At 41.6% G+C, this 24788-nt stretch overlaps 1 protein-coding gene across 1 annotated transcript in view; it reads left to right on the top strand.

Moving 5' to 3' along the window:
* The first annotated feature begins 487 nt into the window (after positions 1-487).
* The window catches only part of znf804b (zinc finger protein 804B), a 34594-nt gene continuing 10293 nt past the window's right edge, over positions 488-24788 (top strand). Inside the window, exons 1-3 of the mRNA XM_035912311.2 lie at positions 488-574; positions 735-1046; positions 24308-24445. Of these exons, the coding sequence (XP_035768204.2) occupies positions 894-1046; positions 24308-24445 (291 nt within the window). The 5' untranslated portion in view covers positions 488-574; positions 735-893. The remainder of the gene's footprint in view (positions 575-734; positions 1047-24307; positions 24446-24788) is intronic.

Below are 24788 nucleotides of genomic sequence, written 5' to 3'. Positions count from 1 at the left end.
AGAGAGTGTGTGTGTGTGTGTTTCTGAGAAAGAATCTGAGCCACTTCCACCTGCCTGCGCTGGAGAACGATAATAACAACTAGCTCTGCTCTGGATGGATTTACCGTCCCTCCTTCCAAGCACCGCGGAATTTCATTCACAAGACAGGTGACTGTAAACCACTCTGCCAATAAATATAGAGCAGAAGGGAGGGGGGAGGTGTGTGTGTGTGGGGGGGGGGGGGGGGACAGAGAGGTCAGATGTTTTCCCTTTCTTTCCTGTTGGAGGTGCGTGAAGAGAAGGCGCACCTGCGAGAGTGTTTGCTGCTCTCTTCTTTACTGAGAACTCAAATTAGGGTGCCGCTGTTGCTGTTTGGCTGAGGCTGCCTGCACTTTACAGACTCGACCAGTGGACAGGGGGGGGAAAAGACGGGGAAGAGAGAGCGAGAGGAGGGGTGAGCGAGAGAGGGTGTGTGTGTGTGAAACAGAGACTGGATGGATCACTCTCTTCCTCTGGCACTCCACAGGCGCTCATTCATTTATTTAAGCCTGGCCGACGACAGCATGCCAAACGCAGACTCCAGCATCAGAGCTCGGTCAGTAGGCTCTAGCATCCTCATCTTTGAAACTGTCTCTCATTCTTTTTAGTCTTTTTGCCTCTTCTGCGTTCACGCATTTACACGCACGCGCGCATCTAAGAAGCAAGTACAGTCTTAATAAACAGCAATTCTCCTCTCTTGTCTTTTTCTCGCGCAGACAGAGACTTTCCAACAGAGGACAGCAGGAGTGAGACCCCCCTCCTCTTCTCGCACCGCTCCGACAACGTTCCTACCTGCACAGCCTCCCAGCAGGACTTGACTTGGCGCCTATCGGACACCGCCGACACCCAGGACCAACGTGGGAAAACAAACATTTATGGGCCCCAAACCTCGCGAGGCCCCCGGGATGGCGTGCAGCGCGTGCTACTACCTGGTTATCAGCTCCACACACCTGAGTAATGGACACTTCAGGCGCGTCAAGGGAGTCTTCAGAGGACCTCTGTGTCCATCCGCAAACAGTGACTCACCGGTAGGACACCATACAGGCTCTGACAGATTTCTCTAGATGTGTGTGGGTTTGAGCAATCAAGTTTGAAAGAGTTCAAGTGAAGTGGGTTTTTTTCTCTATTTTAGAAGATATGGGATTTATAATGTATGTAAAGTTAAGTGATGTCATCGGAACTCCAAGTATAGGGAGGTAAATGTGTGTGTGTGTGTTTGTATGTGTAAACTGTGGGAGATACAGAAACACTCAAGTGCCCAGCAGACCCAGTCGTGCTGTCATACGGTACTGAATAGGTGAATATTTTTGCACAGGATGATAATTTCCTGAGCCTTAAGGAGGTTTTTTGATTGGGGGGGGGGGGGGGGGGGGGGGCAGGAGATGTGAATATTTTAAGCTTAGGGAAAAAAATTGGTGTATCCAACCATGAAGCCATTGTCCCTCCTTGCCCCCTTCTCCCTCTCATGGCTATGGGAATTAAACGAATCAAATTACATTAGTTCTTTGAGGAGGAAATGAGTTGCCCTGACAAAAATAGGCCTAATTACCTTGGGAGTATTTGTACGTGTTTGTTTTTTCTCTCTCTCTCCGTGTGTGTGTGTGGGTAAGAAAGAAAGAGAGAGAGAAAAACCCGTCTAGGCTTGTAGAGTATAGTTTCCTGACCTTTCCACGCTGCTCATGATTCCTTTGAGCCAAGAAACTGGCATTCAGTTGTAAACTGTCTTTCAGTGTATTTGAGGGTCTGTGCATGTTTGTGTGCACACCTGTATAGATAAAGGAATATGTGTAGTAGAAAGGGTTTTTTTTTAAAGAGTAAGAGAGCAATGAAAACAAGGCATAGAGAGAAGCAAAAGAAATGGCAGCAAATGTAAATATGTATGTGATATTTTAGACCGTGTGAATTAGGGTGGTCTCTGCATCTCCATATCTCTCGGCGTGTGTAGCCTACGTTTTGCGTTTTGTGTGTTGTACATCCAGGAGCTGCTCCAAGGGTCTCTGGTAATCACACATTATTCATGAGCTCTTAATGTGAGACGAGACAAACTGGCGGAGCTGATGACAAGTTTGATGAGAAAGGAGGAAAGGAGCAGCTGGTATGTGTGTATAAGTGCGTGAGTGTGTGTGTGTATGTGTGTGTTCATACTGAAGTCATTACCAGTCTGTCATGTTCGGCCCGAGTTCACTGTGTGATGGGAATGAGCGAACAGTGTTGAGCAGACACAGTCAGACTGGCAGAGATGGTGCAAGGAGTATTCTTGCAAACTTTTAAACACACGGAAATGATTTCTGTGCGTCTGCCACACAGTTTAGATTCAGCATGCGCAGCACATGTTTCCATTTCTACAAATTAGGGCTTCTTCTGTTATATTTGATCATTTCTCAGAACCCTCTTATCTTCTTGTAAGATCATTAAACACTCAGTCTTTATTGCTCCTGCAACAAGTTTAACCTCCTCCCTGAAATCACTCTAAATTCTCAAAGGAACTCTTACTTGAATTCATTTGAAGCTTAATGACTATTTTAGGCATGTCTATATTATTAGACTAATGAATGCATAGGCTCCCGAGCAGCCATTCTTTTCCAAATTCGGCATGTTATGAAGAATCGTTGAACTACTTGTCACTTGTTTGGGATAAGTAATCCGTTAGAGTGTAGCATGTCTTTTAAAGATTTGTCAAACTTTCATAACACACATAGGATGAGCTTACAGTTGCACACCAAAATCCGTTAGTATCCTCATCCTTACCATTGAGAAAGTATGTTTGAAGCTGTTTAATACCAGATTATACATTGGGTGCAATTGGCCTAAGTATAAAGGATATATTGTATCCAGATATATGTTGTGTAATATCAGAGTAATTTAGAGGTTTCTGGAACAGTTCTGGTGCAGTTTTACCTTTTTCCAAGTTGTATGGAGGCGAGGAAAAACTCTAAAGAGGTCAAAGCTCCTGCAGTGGTTACGTTGTATATAGAACAACTTTACTGCGTGACTGATGCATATCAGCTCCCAGGCTTCATTGGGGTTATTATGATAAAGGTTTAAAGCTGAGAGATATCAGATGGTGGCAAGGATGTGCTGAGATTTCTGCTCTATTATAAAGTAAGACTCAGAGTGAAAGTTAAAAGCAACATAATGTCTTTTACCTGCACCCAGGCACAGAGGCTCTGTCTGGGTGCCCAGTCACTCAGCAATAAAGACAAAGAGGTGCGCCTCTCTCCCTGAGCGACTGCAGAACAATATTGGAAACAGATTCGTCACGAGGTGGTTAATAAGATAAAAAAAGTGGAAGTAAAATTCATTAAAAAGTGCTTTGAGAGAGCGGCACTCAAGCTGAGATTGGATACAATTCCACATTTAAGAAACAGATATCACATCACAAAATCAATAAGTAATAAACAACAACCCATTTGATTCTCTTTTCAATAAAATGCTAATAAGCTGTAGGTTTATATGTGTATATACAACAAACCTAAGCCATTATGATATTGGGATTTTTCACCCTTTTGAAAATTCACATTAAAATAGAAACACACAGGTGCGATCCTGGCAAAATGCTACTTGATTTATACCATATGATAAAAGCAGAAACAATATTAAAACAGCAAAACTGCCATCGTCATTTTATTATTCACACCTGGGATTTACCTGATGTGATATGGCATCATGGCTTCAGCATAAAAGCCCCATGATTATAAATAGTTGAACTGTTACAGTGAACCATCAAATCAGATCTGACACTGAAAATTAGGAATCTCTACAGGCCATATTTCAAATCTGTAACCCTTCAAATATCATCAAAAAGAAGAAATCCCATCAAAGAAAACCATTCAAGCAAAAAACATGAGCAGCAGCTGCTCTGAAGATTCCCTTTCACCCTTAGTATACTGTAGATTCAAGCGTTCCTGACAAAAAAAAAGAAGAAGAAAGAAAGAAAAAACATTGAATCCATAGCAGCTTACAGGCTTAACTGTAGCTGACCTCCATGTGAACAGACAGAGACAAGTAAAAATAGAAGTTTAAATTTTACTGAATACATTTTGCAGACTACAAGCTCTGTTTTTCAGGTGTTATTCATGGTACGAAGGACATCATTTACCTCCAAGGCCATGTCCAAACTAATGAACATAAATCTACATGTGGAAAGTTCAGCAAAACGCTGGCCAAGCATGTTTAGAAGGTCAAAAAAAAAAAACTCGCCTTCAGATTTATCCATATTAGTTTAGACAAGGCTCGAGCCTGTCAGCATGATACAGAATCTGCGCTCGTGGTCAAGGAGTTCAAATGTGACTGCCTGCGTTAGGTGAAAGTTAGCCCTTCAGTCAGGAACCAGTGAATTGAACACACCTCTTCAAGGTGGTTAAACATGCTGAGCAGCATCTTTTGCCCCCGTTCGTCCTGTTGTAGGGAACGCCACGCCAGGCAGAACAGCAGACGCTCTTTGATTTAGCTCAGATCAGTTGACTACAAAGGATTTTACAGCTGGGATTTGTCAGGAGTAACTTCTTGTGTCTTCACTTTGATAAGGCGGCATTAAGCAAACACTGGGTGCCAATCAATGGACACACTGCCCCCTTTTTTACCACAAAAAAAATAATCTTGTGTTTGTTAAAATCCTTTTGTTTTGTTGCTTAGTTAGCATCCACGCAGTGTAGCATGGGAGATCTAGATTGGGATTTTATTTATTACTACTTTATTGCTGCCAATTAGTCACTGCGATAGGCCCCTTGGATGTTTCTAACTTTCGGATTCTGCATGTATATTAGTGCTTAATCATCACTGATGAGTCACTCCTAAATCTCTTGTTAACACCTCAAAGGTTTTTTTGGGTTTTTTGGTTTCGGCATCAACATTGAGGGAGGACAGCAGGAGCGAAAAGGTGTGTGCAAAGAGGACAAAGTCATGCATGATGCTTCTCTCAGTTCCAATGGATCCAAACTGTCTTTCTCTCGTTTTCCTTTACACACACACACACACACACATACACACACATTCATGGCTATAATATTCTACTAGAAGTGGGGGTGGACTGTGTGTATGTGTGTGTATGTGCATACTTACTGTTCATCCCCTGAAGACCACTTTGATGTATATTTCACTGCCGTTGCAGGAAACAGATCACTGGCTATCCAGCACGGTGTCAAAGTGAGTGCCAATGCGGCAGTGTGTGTGTGTGTTTGTGACTTCACATTTGCTCCCTCCTGTTTTCATTGATTCCACAGGGAGCTGAACAGTGTTTATGTAAATGAGGTGGCATTTAAACATATGCCCCGAACAATTACCTTGAAACAACTGTTTAGCTGCACAAAAACAGTGCTCTGTTCAGAGCGAGCCAAGTGGTTAGCTTTAAATATTAAGCCATAATAAGGGGACAGAGGTGAGATGAGCCAGTCGGTTGGGTATTTAGCTTGCTAGTTTTCTCGTGGACGCTAATGCATTCCACAAGAATCTAACCCAGGGGCCTTAAATGATGGTCATAATAGTAAGTGATCCAGACTCAGTGTTAAAAGGACTCAGAAGAGAGGATCAAGGTGGTAGTTGCGGTTCAGCAAACGTCAGAAAGAAGAAGAGTTAAACGTTAGCTTGAGATGAAGAAATGTCTGTGAGAAAAGCTCAAGAGCAGCTGTTGACTTGCTGTATTGTCACAGCTGCGGAGTCAAGGCTCTCTTTGCTGCAGTCGCTCACACAAAGTCTAATGTTATTGCACACATACACGTGCACACGCACCAAGTCAGCCATTAAGTGGCATTAGAGCCATTTGAGAGTGAGCAGGTGAGTGCTGCTGAATGCGAAAGTTCTGTATGACTGGACCATTCCTGCTGACCACTGCAAAGTGCTCCCACTGATCACCGCTAATGTCCTCCATCACAGTTTACGCTCAACACTCTGGAGAGGGTGTGTGTGTGTGTGTGTGTGTGTGTGTGTGTGTTGGGTAGAAAGGTGGATAATTGGGACAGATGGGTGAGATAGGATGAAAAGAAGGAGGAGGGCGAGCAGGAGAAAGAGACAGTTGGCATCGATTTTAACACTCTCTCAAGCCTTTATTGACATTTCATTTAGCTAATGAATTCATTAGTGCTTCATAGCATAATAACCTCTACTTGATAACCAGGATGATTCCCCAGAGGAAAAGTGCTGCCTATACTCTGCTGCTTCTCTATTTTCTGGCTCTTCCAGTTTGATTCTCAGCTTTCTTCATTTTATTTTTTTTTATTAATCCACCTTAGCTTTTTTTCTTCTACCCTGCAAGTTTCTTCCCTGTTTGTTTGGAATGCATTGTGTAGCTTGTAAATGAACCCAGCGTCTGAGGTGACATAACCTGCCAGTCTCTTAACAACAGCGCAGCGTGCCCTCAGGAATGGAGAAATGAAGGAGATGCAAGATGTTTGAGCATCCTCAGCCTTTACTTATCTGTAGGTGCCTTTGTGCTTCTACTCCTGTGTGCGCGCTAGCTTTGTGGCGCTTGTTCATTGGAGATGGAGATGATCTTTATTTATTTTACTGACAAGTCTTTATTTGTGCATCTTTGACTTGCTACCTCCTGACAACGCCGGCACGCACACAGATGTACACACACGCACAGACAGCCTTGACTTGAATGAATTCAACGACCATTTGAACTTACACAAAAAAAAGTATTTTTCAATCACAAAACGTTTGATGATTCACCCCCGAGAGCTTGTATTTTTACACATTTACAACCTTCCATTTGGACTAAAAGTTCTACCTGACCTCCTTATGATTTGGAAGAATTTATTAACTCCAGTTTGGGTCCGATGTCTATGGCTTCGAGGGCAAAGATGCCTGCAGGGCTGATTTAACCTGCAAGGGCTTTGTGTGGGAGTGTGCGAGCATATCTAAAGGGCAAAGAGTGGCTGAGCGTTTGGTAATAGTTGTGGTATAAGAATAGCGAGGGCCTCTCGTGCTGATTTTATAGCCACAGGATGAGCAAGCATCTTTAAAGCACAGATCTTGGCATTATACGAATGTTGTGGGAAAGACACAAATTCTGTAGACTCATACGTGCCTGCTCACAGGCACAGCAGATGGCCAAGCTCTCATTCTGTATATTACCTGGGGACAGATGTTTGTCTGTGTGGTCATTAGTGATCACAGCTTCAGATAATCACCTGGAGATACACCAGCACATAAACACACACTCACGTACAATTAGTGAGTGTTTGATAATTACGGGATGTTTGATGAACCATCTGGAACACCAGCTCTGGCGGAAACTGAAAGACACGCTCATAACAAAATCATACACACAAATACCCAAATCATAGCAATCAAACGTGTATCGTTGAGCTTGTGCTAGAAAAAACACATATATGTGAAATAGCAAAAAATAAACTAAAATAAGACAGGTGAGAGAAGAGAAGATGAAAGCATTTTTGCTTCACAGTCATTAGGATGTCACGTCTCATTCTGGGTTCGGTCTTATCCTCTTTAATTACCTTGACATGATTTTCTCTGCAGTATAAACTTTGCTCCCCGCCCGCCCACCCTCCCTTTTTTCTTTTAAACTATAATTTGGAGCTAGCTTTTGTCTTCCCCTCTAACCATTTCTCTAGCCACTACCTTTGCTCTCAGCCCCTTCTCCCTGACACACCTCTTATATCCATCTCCTATTGCTTCTCATCTCATCTCTGAAGCCCATTCATTTTTTAGCAGGTCAAAGGTTCATCTGTTTAGGCGTTTGAATTGTGTGTGTATGTGTGTGTGTGTGAGAGAGAGAGAGAGAGGAGCAATAGGTATGCTGTGTGTGTGTTTGTGTGCATATCTGTGTACAGTATGCCTGTACGTGAGCGTGTGGGTGATGGGAGTAATATTGCAGTAGCAATATTGCTGAAAAATCCTTCAAGGAACGAAAGTGCAGAGAGGGTGCGCTTTATTTGATGGTCGGTTTCTCTGTTCTTCAATAACCTCTTTTACTCCTCTGCCTTTTATTCTGCCACTCTACCTGCATTCATTCTTTCATATAGGTGATGTAGCTGCTAAACTCGCTAAATACAGCCTGCATATTTGCATGTGCATTGCCTTACAGAAATTTGCACCTGCGCTCTTGATTACCTGCGTGCGTTTTGGCTGCTGACACGGAGGCCAGGGTTAAGAGCAGCTCAGACAAATTAATTATCTCTCCTCTGAAGAAGGGATGACTCACTGAAAGAGAGGCTGTGAACCAGCACCTCCCAGTTGAGCAGAAGCCCTGGAAATTCTCCCAGCTTAACAGGGACCAAGAGGCTCCTTCTGAATAAAGCAACTTGGATTTCTTTCACAGCTTGATCTTCACATCATATTTTTTTCTCCACTTTTCATGTGCATAAGGGTGATTTATAAAAATAACTACGACTGAAAGAAATCGAGCAGGCACTTTGCATTTAGAGATCAAAGTGGCAGAGAAATTTGAATGCATATGAACAAGTTTTACTTCCCTGGATTCGTTGACATAAGATCAAGGCTTTCATGTTGTGCTTTGCTGTGCCTTGAACAGAATAGGCTGTTATGGTGCACTGCGATCTATGTGACTTATACTGGTGTACTGCTGGTACGCCAGTATAGTCACATAGATGGCTCAAAGTCATACCACATATTAAATTAACGGAGCGACTTAGATTACTGTAAAACATATGAAATTTAAAGGTTTCTCCATTGTCTGGAAAATAGGGATGTAGTGCTCTGCTATCAAGTTGCTATGATGGCACATGTGCAATAGATCTAGTACAACGTGGTTAGAAACCTTTATTTACTGAAAAAAGTCATTTTTGGGTTCAAGGATTCAGAACGTTGAAAAGGGTATTATTGAGCTATTACCTTTCTTTTAAAGTCTCTGTGAACCTGATAAAATCATAGTAGAAGCAGGGCAAAAATGCATGTAGTATTATCATAACATCATATGAAAGTCCATGTGTGTTCATTCTTGTGTGCTCTCATGTTTATGTATTACAGCAGATAGGACCTACTAGGACATTCTGATAGTGCAGTCGGTCATGCATCAGTAACAGTGCATCGAATTATATCAGAGTTACCTCCACCAGCAGCGTGAGCCATGATGCAGACACTAATAATTCATGCCGTTTGCTTCAACCAGTCTTCATATCAGCAGTGATGGAGCAAACAACCCGCCGTAATTATCATGGGCAGCAGCATTCCTGCGTTTAGCAGATTGGAGATGCCAGGCGCTCAGCTTAGCATTGTGCAGAAATGCCCTGGCTGCGTGCTGCAGGGATGGCAGGATCACAGTGGTCTACGAGCAGCCTCCAGCTACCTCCAGCTACTAGGCCTTGGCTAACGGCTTCATGGGCAGTGTGCCTGTTTCCTCTGTCTGATTGTGCATGTATGTTTGGCATGTTTGTGTTTCAGCATTTTTGGACAAGCTGCCCCTGGGGTGGGGGGGCTTTCTTACCCTTGCTGTGAGGTATATTCTTACCCTGTAGTACTGGATTAGTTTCAACAGTGAATGGGAAGACATGGAAACAGCAGGAGGGGAGGTGAATGGAGAGGGGAGGAGAGGAGATGAAGGGAAACCCTACAACGATGAGAAGAAATATGTTGTTGAATTGCGTGTGTGAGTGCGTGTGTGCCTGCATGGCGTGGGTGCTCATCAGTTTCCCTAAGATTCTTCTGCCATATAACCCAGAGGCAAACTCAAACTCTGTAAGATCTATTTCTCTCTGCTTGTTTTTGTCTCCTTGTCTTTCACTCTCTCCTCTCCACTTACCTGTGCATTGTTATACGATTGTTTAGCTTGAGTGCAAAACATGGTTGTCTTTTAGGAAAGGCAACACATGTTCTGTGCAGTCCATGGGATTTTGAGCATATTGTCTTTAATCACTGGGTATTGTAGGATTGCAGCTGTTAAGTGCTATTGTCATGTACAGTATAACCTTTATGAATCTGTATTCACAGCTCAAATGAACTTGGCTCTTCAAGGTATGACACAAATGAGATTTTTGGAGAGGTTTTTTTTGCAGAAAGCATTAAAAATTTTATGAGCCGTGCCCATCAGAGAAAGCCAACATGTATGAACTTTGTGTATTTGGCTGTATGTGGGTGTGTGTTTGTGTTTATGCGCAAGAGTGTGAAAAATAGCAGCGTGTGATTTATGTAAATGAGTGTCATCGGCCGAGGAGAAGGCAGAATTCCCAGGCCTGATGAGTGGCTTAATGATTCATCAGCCTGGCTGAGGCAGGCATCAATAATGGATGACAGAGTGGGTCATGCAGGATTGCTCGCCCCTTGATTAAAGTGCTCCACAGCTAAACGCCTCACTTCCTCCCTCTTCTCACCCTACCTTCTATGAGGATAAATACAGAAGTGTGCGGTACATGCACACGCACACACACACACACACTTGTGCATGTGGTCACACACCTCTTCTTCAATCTCTTTCTGTACAGCTTAATGTCATCTCACCTCTCACATGCTTAATAAGCTCTCATCCCCTCCTCATCTCCACACTCTGTTTCTTTGGTCTTAATCCAATCATAGTGAGTAAAAGAGGCAGAGAAAGGGGTAGAGAGCGAGAACAAGAGGGGGGAAAAGAAGAAGATGGAAAGTGCAGGAGAAAAGAAGAGAAAAGCACAAATTAGGGCTTTATGATTTGTGCAGAAATGGAAACCTTCTCTCTGGAGATAAGACGGGAACATAAATGTTCCTTCTTTACCCTCAACACACAGAGTGGAAGGAGCCATTCTGCCTCTGTCTCTCGCTGTAAGCTCTTTGTGGGTGTGACAGGACAAATCTCTGTCTATTAGGGGACATAAACCTCTAAACCCTGAGCTACACAGCCATACATACTAATGCAGCCGTACTGAAGGCTGGATACAAGTTAGGAATGATAGCACGGGACACCCAGAGAAAGAAATGAATGTGGCGAGCAGGATGTTGAAAGCAGAGAAGAGAGTCCTGGCGGGATTTCAATCCTGGCCAGCTCCAGGTCTTAACTGCTACAAAATCATATAGCACAGCAAAACCAGCTTTCAAAAAGTTGGACTGTTGTGCATGACAGAGCAATTTACTCAGCTGGCGTGTAAGTCCCCAGACAGTCTCCAATTTCAGCCTCTGATCTGTAGTATCTCTAGCTATCCATGCACTCGCACTGTAATGTGCCAAAGAAAAGATCACTCACTTATTGGACACACTCGTGTTATCCTCTGATAGCACAAATGAGCCAACACACATACAGCTCACCTACATGAAAACTTCAAAAGAATCTGGAAGCGCAATGTCTGAAAGAAAGCAATCATTCCTCAGCGACTCTTTCCTCGCGCGTACTCGCCACTCATCTTTGCAAGTTTCTGACTTGGCGAGACTTAGTCGAGCATTAAGAGTAGTGCGTAATCTTCGATCATATTAATCCTCTTCTTTAAATCTGTCACTTCCCAAACTGATTACCTTCATCTCCTTAACTTGTCTTTCACTCTAATCTGTATCATCGCACTCTGACAGATTACAGCCCTTGTTTGATCCCTTTAACAGATCCTCCTCAATCCCCTTTGAAGCAGTCAGTCAGCTGCCTTGTCTGGAGTGTGATTGACAGCACACGAATATAAAGAAAACGTGGGTGTGTGTGCGTCTGCTTTATGTTTGCAGGTCTAATAACTTAACAGTGCTGTATATCCATTTATCCATGCAGAGTCTTCAGTTGTGTCTGTAATTTAAATGTCAAGAGTGTATCATCCATATATTTCTACTTTTTTTTCTTTCTGCTATCTGGGAGGAGAAAAAAATAATAATATTGGAAGTGACATTTAGCAAGAGAGGAGAAAAGCTTAATAAGCCCAAGGTTTGAAAGACGTATGACTGACAAGTGTTTTTAGTGCATAAAGAAGAACCAATAAGGAGGAAAAAATTTGGAGGAAGACAAAATATAAATTAAAAAAACTGACAGAAATGGTGGGTGGAGCAATCAGAGGGAAAACAGTGAAAGAATAAGAGATCATCACATCTCACCAGTCTATCCTTCTAAAGCTCTTCTGATATCATTTTCACCCCTCAGAGCAGCTCTGGAGAGAATCAAAGAGGAAAACAAGAGTTGCCAAAAAAGAGACGGCACACAAAGCATTGACAATATACGCATTTAGAAACAGCAGAGACGACGGGTAAAGTTCAGCTCACCCACCATTGTTCTCACCATCCTTTGTCTCCCTGTAATTGGTATATGATTTTCGCTTTGATGTGCAGTGAAAGAACAGGAAGGGAATCTTTGTCTTTTTCACAGAAACAAATGCAAGTCCTTGAAGAGCACAGCGAGTAAGTGAGAGGTAGGATCATAAAAAATACATTCAAAGCCACAGTGGAGACCACAGTTTGTAGAACACCTGGGTATTCCGGGAATTTACATGCAGGCGTTCACGCTTTTGTGTTTGTGTCTCCCAAAGAGCACAAATTGAATTCACAGAAATCCTAGAAAGCACCTATGGGTTATGTTTGTTCAAGTGGCGAAAATGTCTTAAGATGTCCTCTGCTTTTTGTGTCTGTAAGCTATGCTCTACCCGAGTGAATCAGTTTAACTCATGCCGCACAAGCCAGAGGCTAAGTTCACATTGTATTCAGGATGGCATGAACACAGAGAGATTGAGTGAGGAGGGTGGCGATGTTGAGAGGTGGACAGATTTTAAATGTGGGCACAGAATAGGATTGATCAATGGTAGAGCGCTTGAATAACTCCGTGAAAACAAGGTAGCCCTGTTGAATAGGGAGGAGAAATAGAGAGAGACAGAGGGGATGAGGGCAGGGAGGGGTGGACACATCAGCAGTGGGAGCTTTTTGGCCTTGCATTGTGATGGACAGGGAATTAAATTTTGATTGCTTGCTGAGTGATCGTTTGGTTGGGCCTTGTGACTAATCATAGATTTATGGCTTCAACAGGAGAGCACTGCAATTTGTCGATGCTACAGACTCCCTACTGTAGCCCAACACAAAAGCAGTGCAGCTATTTTGAGGCTTTTGAATAAAATTCTTTTATTATTTTTTTCATTTCTTTTATGTTTGGGTGGTATTGCCTTAAAATCTATCAACAGAATATATATTCTTACAGATATGTTCAGACCAGTTTTTTTTTTTACAGCTGTAACATTGTTTAGAAATGTGTGAAAGCCAAACATACAGACAGACTGAAAGTATTTACATATTAACCAATTCTAGGCTTTCTGATGTGCATTTTAATAAAACATAGACTGCAAAACTAGAATACTTGCTTCCAACTAGCTTGAAAGTCAAAATTTGCGATGGCCACTTTTATTCTTCAACACAGCCTGAACTCTCTTAGACAAGCTTGTTTCATCATTTCTTTAAGTAGCTCTCAGAAATAGTTCTCCAGGCTTCTTGAAGGACTTTTAAAGCTTTTCCTTGGATGTTTGCTGTCTTTTGTTCTGTTCTTTGTCAGTATGATCCCACACTGCTTCAATAATTTTGAGGCCCGATGCCAATCATAACTGCAAGTGTTCCACTGTGTATCCAGGTGTGCGTTTAGTGCAATAGCAGTGTGTTTTACATGATGCTGTCAACAATCAGGAGACTCTTTCCAGATGACATTGCATGATAGATCAAAATCTGACTGTATTTTTTGTTGATTATTCAGTCCAGTTCTGACATAAACTGAACATTTAACAGTATTTCCTGAAAACCGTCTTTTGTCTGATCATTTCCTAATAACATTTACATTTACAATAATGGATTACACAGAGGTACGGAAAAGATTTCATCACAGCAGCTGTCTTTCTGAAAGAGCTGTAATTGAGTTTAAGGATATAATTCATCCACTGTTATCTTCTTCAATGCCTTGCGCCAACACAATTCAGAGCAGCTATCTGAATGCTACTCCCACAGAGGTTGATTATCTTGTTAATATTTTTACTTCTTCACTGCATACCACTTTAGATACTGTAACTCCTCTGAAAAAGAGAAGTACCTGATTTCCTAGTGTAACTCTCAAACACTCACTTTAAAGCAGATAACTCGTAAGCTGGAGAAATCATTTCTTCACAAATAAAATTCTAACCATTAGAGAAAAACTTGCTCATAATCATCTCACAGATGTAACATTGTGTAAATCTACTTTCAGTACCCTTGATATTTGTTTAGGCTCTTTTTCTCCACTTGATCTTTCTGAGTTAACTTCAATAATTACTTCCTCCAAACCATCAACATGTCTTTCAGACCTCATTCCTACAAGACTGCTCAAGGACGTCCTGCCATTAATTAATGCTTCAATCACAAATATGATCAACCTATCTCTAATAATCCACAGGCCTTCAAGCTGGTTGTAGTTAAACCTTTACTCAAAAAGCAATCTCTAGACCCAGCAGTCTTAGCTAATTATAGGCCAATCTCCAACCTTCCTTTGATATCAAAAATCCTTGAAAGAGTAGCTGTCAACCAGCTAACAGATCATCTGCAGAGGAATGGCTTATCTGAAGAGTTTCAGTCAGGTTTCAGAGCTCATCACAGCACAGAAACAGCTTTAGTGAAGGTTACAAATGATCTTCTTATGGCCTCTGACAGTGGACTCGTCTCTGTGCTTGTCCTGCTTGACCTCAGTGCAGCGTTTGATACTGTTGACCATAATATCCTATTAGAACGATTAGAACGCACTGTAGGTATTACAGGTACTGCACTGAAGTGGTTTAAATAATATATACAGTGGGGCAAAAAAGTATTTAGTCAGCCACCGATTGTGCAAGTTCCCCCACTTAAAATGATGACGGAGGTCAGTAATTTGCACCAGAGGTACACTTCAACTGTGAGAGACAGAATGTGAAAAAAAAATCCATGAATTCACATGGTAGGATTTGTAAAGAATTTATTCGTAAATCAGGGTGGAAAATAAGTATTTGGTCACCTCAAACAAGGAAAATCCCTGGCTCTCACAGACCTGTAACGTCTTCTGTAAGAAGCTTTTCTGTCCCCCACTCGTTACCTGTATGAATGGCACCTGTTTGACCTCATCATCTGTATAAAAGACACCTGTCCACAGCCTCAACCAGTCAGACTCCAAACTCCGCCATGGCCAAGACCAAAGAGCTTTCGAAGGACACCAGGAAAAGAATTGTAGACCTGCACCAGACTGGGAAGAGTGAATCTACAATAGGCAAGCAGCTTGGTGTGAAAAAATCAACTGTGGGAGCAATCATCAGAAAATGGAAGACATACAAGACCACTGATAATCTCCCTCGATCTGGGGCTCCACGCAAGATCTCATCCCGTGGGGTCAAAATGATCATGAGAACGGTGAGCAAAGATCCCAGAACCACACGGGGGGGACCTGGTGAATGACCTGCAGAGAGCTGGGACCAAAGTAACAAAGGTCACCATCAGTAACACACTACAACGGCAGGGAATCAAATCCCGCAGTGCCAGACGTGTTCCGCTGCTGAAGCCAGTGCATGTCCAGGCCCGTCTGAAGTTTGCCAGAGAGCACATGGATGATACAGCAGAGGATTGGGAGAATGTCATGTGGTCAGATGAAACCAAAGTAGAACTTTTTGGTATAAACTCAACTCGTCGTGTTTGGAGGAAGAAGAATACTGAGTTGCATCCCAAGAACACCATACCTACTGTGAAGCATGGGGGTGGAAACATCATGCTATGGGGCTGTTTTTCTGCCAAGGGGACAGGACGACTGATCCGTGTTAAGGACAGAATGAATGGGGCCAAGTATCGTGAGATTTTGAGCCAAAACCTCCTTCCATCAGTGAGAACTTTGAAGATGAAACGAGACTGGGTCTTCCAACATGACAATGATCCAAAACACACCGCCCGGGCAACAAAGGAGTGGCTCCGTAAGAAGCATTTGAAAGTCCTGGAGTGGCCTAGCCAGTCTCCAGACCTCAACCCCATAGAAAATCTGTGGCGGGAGTTGAAAGTCCGTGTTGCTCGGCGACAGCCCCAAAACATCACTGCTCTTGAGAAGATCTGCATGGAGGAATGGGCCAAAATACCAGCTACTGTGTGTGCAAACCTGGTAAAGACCTATAGTAAACGTTTGACCTCTGTTATTGCCAACAAAGGTTATGTTACAAAGTATTGAGTTGTATTTTTGTTATTGACCAAATACTTATTTTCCACCCTGATTTACGAATAAATTCTTTACAAATCCTACCATGTGAATTCATGGATTTTTTTTTCACATTCTGTCTCTCACAGTTGAAGTGTACCTCTGGTGCAAATTACTGACCTCTGTCATCATTTTAAGTGGGGGAACTTGCACAATCGGTGGCTGACTAAATACTTTTTTGCCCCACTGTATAACGAATAGACTTCAATTTATTCATGTAAATGGAGAGTCCTCTTCACACAATTATGGAGTTCCACAGGGTTCCATGCTAGGACCAATTCTGTTTGCATTACACATGCTTCCCTTAGGCAGTATCATCAGAAGGCATAGCATACATTTATGTTACGTTATGCCTATCCATGAAGCCAGATAACACACACCATTTAGTTAAACTGCAGGAATGTCTTAAAGACATCAAGACCTGTATGACCGCTAACATTCTGCTTCTTAATTCAGATAAAACTGAGGTTATTGTACTCGGCCCTGAAAATCTTAGAAATATGGTATCTAACCAGATTCTTACTCTGAATGGCATTACCTTGGTCTCCAGTAACACTGTTAGGAATCTTGGAGTTGTTTTTGACCAGGATATGTCCTTCTATATTCAACTTCAGTATTCCTTCAATATTGAACAATTATGTAGGACTGCTTTCTTCCATTTGCGTAATATATTCTCAGAGTGATGCTGAAAAACTAGTTCATGCATTTATTACTTCTAGGCTGGACTACTGTAATTCATTATTATCAAGAAGTCCTAAAAAGCTTCCCATTGATCCAAAATGCAGCAAGAGTACTGAAAGGTACGAGAAACAGAGAGCACATTTCTCCTATATTGGCTTCTCTTCATTGGCTCCCTGTTAAATCCAGAATTTACAATCCTGCTCCTCCCATACAAGTCTTGAAAAATCTTACTGACCTTATACTACCCTATCCAATCACCCCATTAGAGCTCTTTGCGCTCAGACCACAGGCTTACTTGTGGTTCCTAGAGTATTTAAAAGTAGAATGGGAGGCAGAGGCTTCAGTTTTTAGGCGCAGCTTCTGTGGAACCAGCTTCTAGTTTGGATTCAGGAGACAGACACCGTCTCTACTTTTAAGATTAGGCTTAAAACTTTCCTTTTTGATAAAGTACATAGTTAGGGCTGGATCAGGTAACCCTGAATTATCCCTAGTTACATCGCAACAGGTCTAGGCTGCTGGAGGATTCCAGTGATGCACTGAGTGCTTCTTCTTCAGTCACCTTTGTCATTCACTATGTGTTTATACACCTTTCTGTATTTAACTATTTGTTATATTCATCTCATAAATAATAACATATTATTGTTGGGGTTTTCTCTGTTTTCTTTGTATTATTGTAGGGTGCCGTAAAATACTTACCCTACTTACTTACCTTACAATATAAAGCGCCTTGAGGCAACTGTTGTTGTCATTTTGCTCTATATAAATTTCATGTGTAATTTGTCATACCTCAGCCTTTTCTCCTCGTTTCCCTTCCTTAAGAATAGGTTCATCCACCGTCCACTGAGATCATTTCTGACAGTGTCAAATGGGCCAGATGCATCTCTCAGGTCCTGTGTCAGGTCTTTGCTGGATTTTTTTTGTTTCTGAAGGACATGATTTTCAGATACTGTTTATCTGCATTAGATATTTTTTTAGGCCTCTCACTTTTTCTTTTGTCCTCCACTTGTCCAGTTTCCTAATTTTTTGTGTGTCTAGACAAAACAGAGGTTCATTGTTATTGTGAATATTACATCCAATGTGTAATTAAAACTGGAATTTTATCCTTTCCCATTTTTCCTCATTCAAAGTCCATAGAGAGACCATACAAATGTGTTGTATATATGCTATATATGTGTAAATGTTTACTGGACTGAAATAGCAACAATTAAAAATAAGAATCAGATTTAAGAGTAAACATAAATGTCCATGTCAGCTACAATGGATGCAAAGAAATTAAGGATTGAATCTATTCTTTGTTTCGGAAATGGCAACAAAGGGGGCAGGAGAAATAATCAAATAAAATCTCTCGCTATTATTTACTTATTCAGTTTGGTTTGTGCATGCAGCTCAGCTTAAAAGGTCAGAAGGAGCGGTAACAATTTGTTATACTTCACGGTACTCACTGATGATGTCATGGTGTAGAGGATTGTGCTTTAGATAGTTACAGTTTACACACAAAAAAAAACAATGAAATATGGCACACCTGACAGAGGTTTCCTGGTATACACATTGTGCTTTTATTTGCTGGAGTCTCACTTTGTGAAATATTTTAGCCTTTCTACTTTCTCTTTAACAGAAGTTGCTGGTAGTTTGAGAGATTATGAAACTCATTGGTACTAAAACATCTGTCCTTTTGGCTGTGAAAAAGCCCTAATGACCATATGTATGGTCAACACATCTGTGATTTTGGCTGTGGTTATTCCATCTACTTGTTTTGGCCATACCTCTAACTGGCAGTAACGATCTGGAGTAAACAAAGATATACAAACACACGTACAAACAACATCAGACAGTTGCGCACAGACAAAAACACCGTAAAGCCAGGGCATAGATTTTTCCACAGTAAATGGAAAAATGGGTGGGTAGCACAGAGCACGCAGGCATATTAAAGGCAGTCAAGGGAGATACATCGGGGCTGCAAATATCAGCTCATTAACACTAAGCTATCCTGCTTGGCATGCATGTTTGTGCACAAAAATGTCTGCCACTGAGCTTTACAGGTCATTACAGTAATGAGTAATTTAGGCCTCGGGTCAACAACTGTCACCGGCTACGGAAAAAAATGCAAGAAATCTCACTGCGCTGCCAGGCACTCCTGCGAGTGTGAACGCATCTGACGGAAACACGTCACAGGAGCGCTTTAGACACAGGTAGAGAGAAAAAAGAGTGGCAGATTAATGTAAATAATTTGAGAGAGCAGAGCGAAGCACAAGGCAAAAAAAACTTGCTGAATCATTTTTTCTGTTCATTGCCGTTGCTAAGTTAGGGTGATAATTATAGCGGAAGATAATTAAAGATTTAATTGGGCTTGATAAACCTTTTGGAATTGTTTATTGAATTGTTCTCAAAACCAGAGGTAACAATTACAAGTTCTGTAAAGTCACATGTCTGTTTGTCATAGTTTTTGCTTCTCACCTCGTCACCTTTTCTTCTCTTTACCGCTGAAACGTCTAAAACCTCCAGAACAAACGAGAAGAAGAAAAAGATTTCAGCCAGTAAGAGAAAGAGAGAGAGAGCACTTTTGGATATCATGCTTCATATGGGCCATACACACATGTATGTGAACTACACACAGGAGCATCAGCTGATAACAAAGTGATCAGTCCTTTTATATTTAAACACTTAATATGCTTCATTGCTAGATAAGTCAATTAAAAGAACAACAGCACATTATTGAAAAATTGAAATATACTCTCTAATAGTAAGATTAAGGCATCATCACAGACGGCATGCATAAGCGAAGCGGAATTAGCAATAAAGAGAAAACTGCTAATTGGCCTGTATTTTGTATGCTCTGTGTCTGCAGCAGCTCTGCGACGGTAAATTCTATAACAATAGTTTCTTCAAAGTTGGTCATACTCATCAAGTTTTTACCATATTTTTTCCTCCACCCCCTGCAGTAGAAGTTCTCTTCAGTTGAAGTTAATATATATGAACAGAGAGAATCTGTTTCTATCAGTTCTGTGCTACAAGGCTCGCTCTCGCTCTCTCGTCGTGGATTTATTATGCATGCACGAGTGTTGTTTCGCCCTATTTTTTGAATTTCACACTGAACCGGGATTGCGATTAAAGCTCGTGTTGCAGTGCTGTTAACAATTATCACATCTGATCAGTTACATTCGAGTAGGTCCGAGCCAAAGTGCTTCATAATTTTGAGGAGATGCAAAATTTGCACTTGTTTTCCGATACTGCTCAAGTGCTCTCCACCCGGATTTGTATCTATTCCCGTTCATTTTTAAGCACACTGACGAATATACAGAGAAAGGGAGAGGCAGAAAATAAATAAAGTGAAAAAGTACATGAAATGCTTCCAAAATTTGCAGTAATACAATTACAATATTTTTATATCAACATCTCTGTGTTGGCTGTGTGTATATCTCAGGGTGTCATGTGGTAAGTGTAAACATATTGCTTTTTTATTTGGCCATTCCACTTCTTTAGTCAAATAAAAAGGTGTTTCTTATCAAATTTAGTCTACAGTTTTAACTAGTGGGGCACAAAGTTGGTGCCAGCTTCAACAAATGCCAATATCCTGACCAAATGTCAAACTGGGTTATTAACAAATAATAACTATGTACAACATAACATCAAATAGCAACTTACAATAAAGCCTATTAGAGCTCAGTAGCACATGCTCACAATCTGAAACAGCTGGTGTTCTTAGCACACACCCTAAGCAGGGCCACCATTAGGGAGTTTTCCCACTGAAATGTCATTGCAGATTGGCGAGGGATAAAATCTGTGGTCCCACTTTGGGCCCGGGTCCCCAAGCAGCTGTGAATAGGCACGCCTATTCACGAGACAGTGTGACTGGCTTCATCCCTCGATCCTTATCAAAAATGAATGTTTTTCCTTTGACCATGCTCCACTTGGAAACTTCCCTGGCAGTGCATTCATCATGTCCTTGGAGGAGGTCATGATCTCTCCGCATATGTCTCACCCAAACAACCACTTTTGTTTTACATTGGATCAAAGAAGCGAATGGCTCTCAAAATAATGTTACAGTATAGCTTTAATATAATATCAGCGCAAAAGCCTGTAACCGTTCTTCATTCTATCACTAAGTTGAATCTACAAGAATGTTGTTCAATATTTAATTACAACTTACAAGAAAGTGACCAGTGAGGAGAGAGAAACAATTTAGCTCGAGGGCAGCAGGCAGGGAATGAGATTTTAATTCTTTATTATAATGCATTTGATTAAATCACAACAAACTGTCACATCAGTCACGCAGACAACAAATTGTAAATGACTACAGACTATTTCTCCCACTGTTTACCACGCCGAGCATAAAATGAAAGCTTCAAGTAAAGTGTTTTCAGCCCGAGTTTTCTTTGATTTTTCAGAATACATAACCACTCATATACCCTTACACAGACACCTCTTAAATGTGTTTTTTGACTCAAAATATTTGACTATCCTATTGAAATTAGCTCAAGTGGCTTTCAAAGAGTCATATTTAAGTTATAATATATTTCAGAGATATGCCACCAACTCCATTTGGTATTTTTAAAGGGTCCTAATTATTCTGCAAGAAGTTTCTCATTATGGCCTGCATGGTTTGCTGCTGTAATTCAGCTCAGTGAATGAAGTATCCTATAGCTGTCTTTAGCTGGAAATCTTATTAATTAATTACTTGAAAACCTCATAGATTCATCCAGTTTCATCTTTGTCCTTGATGTGGTTCCACCTGAGTTCAATTCAATGTCAAGATGTAAGAGTTACATTATGACACTGATAAGCATATTATCATATGGTTCTTTGATTTATGGTGCTGTTCAGCAGTCTTGAAGGTCAACTCAGAGATGAAGAATTTAAAAAAAAATGTAGTTACGGTTATTTAAAAATCATCTCCACAAGCCTCAGTGCAGCATGTTCACTGCTAATGAGCATTTTTTGATTTTACATACCATAGGAGTCATCAAAAAGAAAAAAAGGGGGCAGTCTGAACTGTAATGATGGCAGTGAATCAGAAAAGGTGCTGCCACAGTTTAAATCTATAGAACTCCCAGACGTTCCCAAAAGGATATTCATGTTTGGGGGCATTTTCATGAATATATTGTATATCATTAGTTTGCAGTGCACATATTCTCAAATGCTGACAGACCACGTCTGTAAAACACTTTAAGCGTGACCTGTTCATTTCCACAGCAGCTCAAAGACATTAAACTGTGTGTCTGAAACTCTGGTCATGGTCCAAAACGACTCCTATTTGTGGCACAATTTCAGCTATAAAAAGGGATAAATTGGCACTTCTCCTACAAACTGTGGATAAGCGCAAAGAAAAAGAAAAAGAAAAAAAAAGCATGGATGCTCACAGCTCTGCACAAACACTCACACGCATAATCATGCAAACAATCACTGTCCATTCAGGTCTGCAGATACATCAGTTGTGCTTATTCTGCAAACAGATTCATGCCAGTGAGGTAAATTGAGGTCTAGATTAATTTGGCACCGGTATATCAGGTTGACACATTATGTGTGACTGTGCATGCATAAGTGTGTGTATAAGAGGGGACTAACTATGTAGATGTGTTTCTATAAGAGTGCCTATAGTGGAAACTTGTATGAGATGTGAACATTTAAACCAAATGAAAGCTAGCGCGCTTGATTTCAGCATTCAGCAGAAAAATGGGCAACCTCTTGCCAAGACTCTTCTGACAAAAACAAATGGCCTCTGAGTTGGCCCACGCACGCACACTTAAGTGCACATTTTGGCTTTGATGCGTTCACACCTTTTCTCACGTCTTTCTATGTATGTTTTTCTCGTTGTTAAAAGTAATTATCCTGACAGAGTCAGAGAGGTGAGAAGAAAGGGTTTGGGAAAGGCAAGCCCACAGAAATATACAAAACCTCTCATGTACACACATCCACTGACATTCACTTACACGGTTCCTATGTAATCTTGCATAAGCCCTACAATTGACAAATTCAGAGCATTCATTATCTCAATCTTATCACACCGGCAGCGCTCAAATGAGCACTGCTCCGGGTGATTGGATCATTTTCTTGCAGTGACTTAAGCCTGCGAGGCAGATCAATACCATGCACTCTTGGAATGTCACAGGATCAATGTATATTAGTTACCTTTGTGTTGATTTTAGTATAGGAGAGTCCTACCACCCTGTCCTTCAGCCTCCCTTACCCTTCACACATACTGGATAAATTCCTGCACGGCCAGAGGAAGAGCAAGTTCTTTTGCAGGTTAATGTATGTGAGTAGAGTACCCGGATGTAGCAAATAATGCTTAATGATGATTGTTACTGGCAATAATAACGCTGAGGTGCTTGTGAGAGTCTGTATGTGTGTTTGTGATGCAGGCAGGGGTTATTTCTCCTCTTGCCTGCACTCTTATCCTCCCCTTCTTTTCCTTTCACCTCTGTTCCTGTGTGCAGGCATATTACTGAAACAAATTGGGGCCAATAGACTCTGTCACTGCCTGACCCGGGACTCAAACAGAAAAAAAGAGGATGCCAGAAAGGGAGAAAAAGGCAAATAGAGAGGATGAAAGGGAGTGGGGAGTGTGAAGTGAAAGAGAAGAAGAGTGATTTGAAGGAGGAGCATAAAAAGGAGGGACGGAATAAGTGCTACAAAAGAGAGGGAGCGAGAGATAGAAGATGGACAGAAGGAAAGGAAAGAAGCAGAGAGAGAGAGAAAGAAGTGACAACCTCAAATTAAATTCCCATCATGTCAGTGTAGAACAGAATTCAATAGTGTTTATTGGCAGCCCCTAGCCTCAGGGAAATTACATTCTGAAGCAGAGCATGGCATGAATGCACACACTCCTCAACACACACACACACACAAGGAAGCATACACATCTATTGTACACAACACTGTGCATGTATTCAGACCATAAAAAAGGCCCTCTGGCTGATGTGAGCATGCAGACAAGCGATTTACTCCCTAAGGTCCGTGTGCCATTTGCATAGCGGTTGTGTATCTGTATCTCTATACATGTGCTATTTACCTGCATGTCTCTGTGTGTATTTGTCTGTACAAAAAGTTCAAGTTGTGCGTTTCAGATGCTTAGGGGTTTTTTTTGTTTGGGGGTGGGGGGGGCATCTGTCAAACATCAGTTTCCTCACAGAGAGATTCAGACTATTTGCCATTTTAGCACATACACAAGTTTCTATTATAGCGGCTGTATTAAACGTGCCCCCAGGCTCAAGTTGCCATGAGCACAGGGCTTCAGTGGCTTTGTCCAGCCTCCAGCAGTGGCAGCAAAGGCAACATGCTTTAATGGCAAGCCGTTTAACAGTTTTATGCAGAGCACATGCGGAGGCTAATATTGCTGATTTCTCTGGGATGCAGATTTCCTCTAAATGGCTAACAATCTTCCATTCTCTTGATCCCCCCCTCCCCACTCCCTGACTCCTCTTGCTCTCTATCTCTACCTCTCTAACCCTTTATATCGCTGTCTGTTTATGCCTCTAGCTTGAGTCTTTCTCATTTCTCTTTCCCAATCCGTCCAACATGTTCACTCATTCTTCCCATCTCTTTCTCCAGGAATGCACGGAGAGGGCTTTGGGTTGCTCGGTGGAGGATCTGAAGGCTCTTTTCTACTGTGAGCTGTGTGACAAGCAGTACCTCAGACACCAGGAGTTTGACAACCACATCAACTCCTACGACCATGCGCACAAACAGGTACACGAGATGCACACATACACACTGTGTAGGGACACAAAAACTAACACACAGGTTCTCTCTCTCTCTCTCTCTCTTTTCTTTTTAACCGTATTTTCTTGTAGACTTTGGGTGTGTTAGTATTATGCGTTTTGATGGAAAGCTGCTTTACATGTCCATGTCAGTCTGCCCATTGGGCACAGTTTCTCACCAGGTAACAGTAGGAGTGTGACAACCGCATCATTTCTTACAAGCACACATACTGAGGTGGCACATTTCAACTTGAAGAAAGCACACAAGCAAACACAAACAGCCTATACCCACACACCTAGCACTCCAATTATATTATAGGTTTCCAGTTGAA

The sequence above is a fragment of the Neolamprologus brichardi genome, chromosome 11 (assembly GCF_056152115.1).
Source record: "Neolamprologus brichardi isolate AB-2024 chromosome 11, ASM5615211v1, whole genome shotgun sequence".
NCBI lineage: Eukaryota > Metazoa > Chordata > Actinopteri > Cichliformes > Cichlidae > Neolamprologus > Neolamprologus brichardi.
The sequence above is the reverse complement of the archived record's forward strand: the minus strand, read 5'-3'. Positions and strand labels throughout refer to the sequence as shown.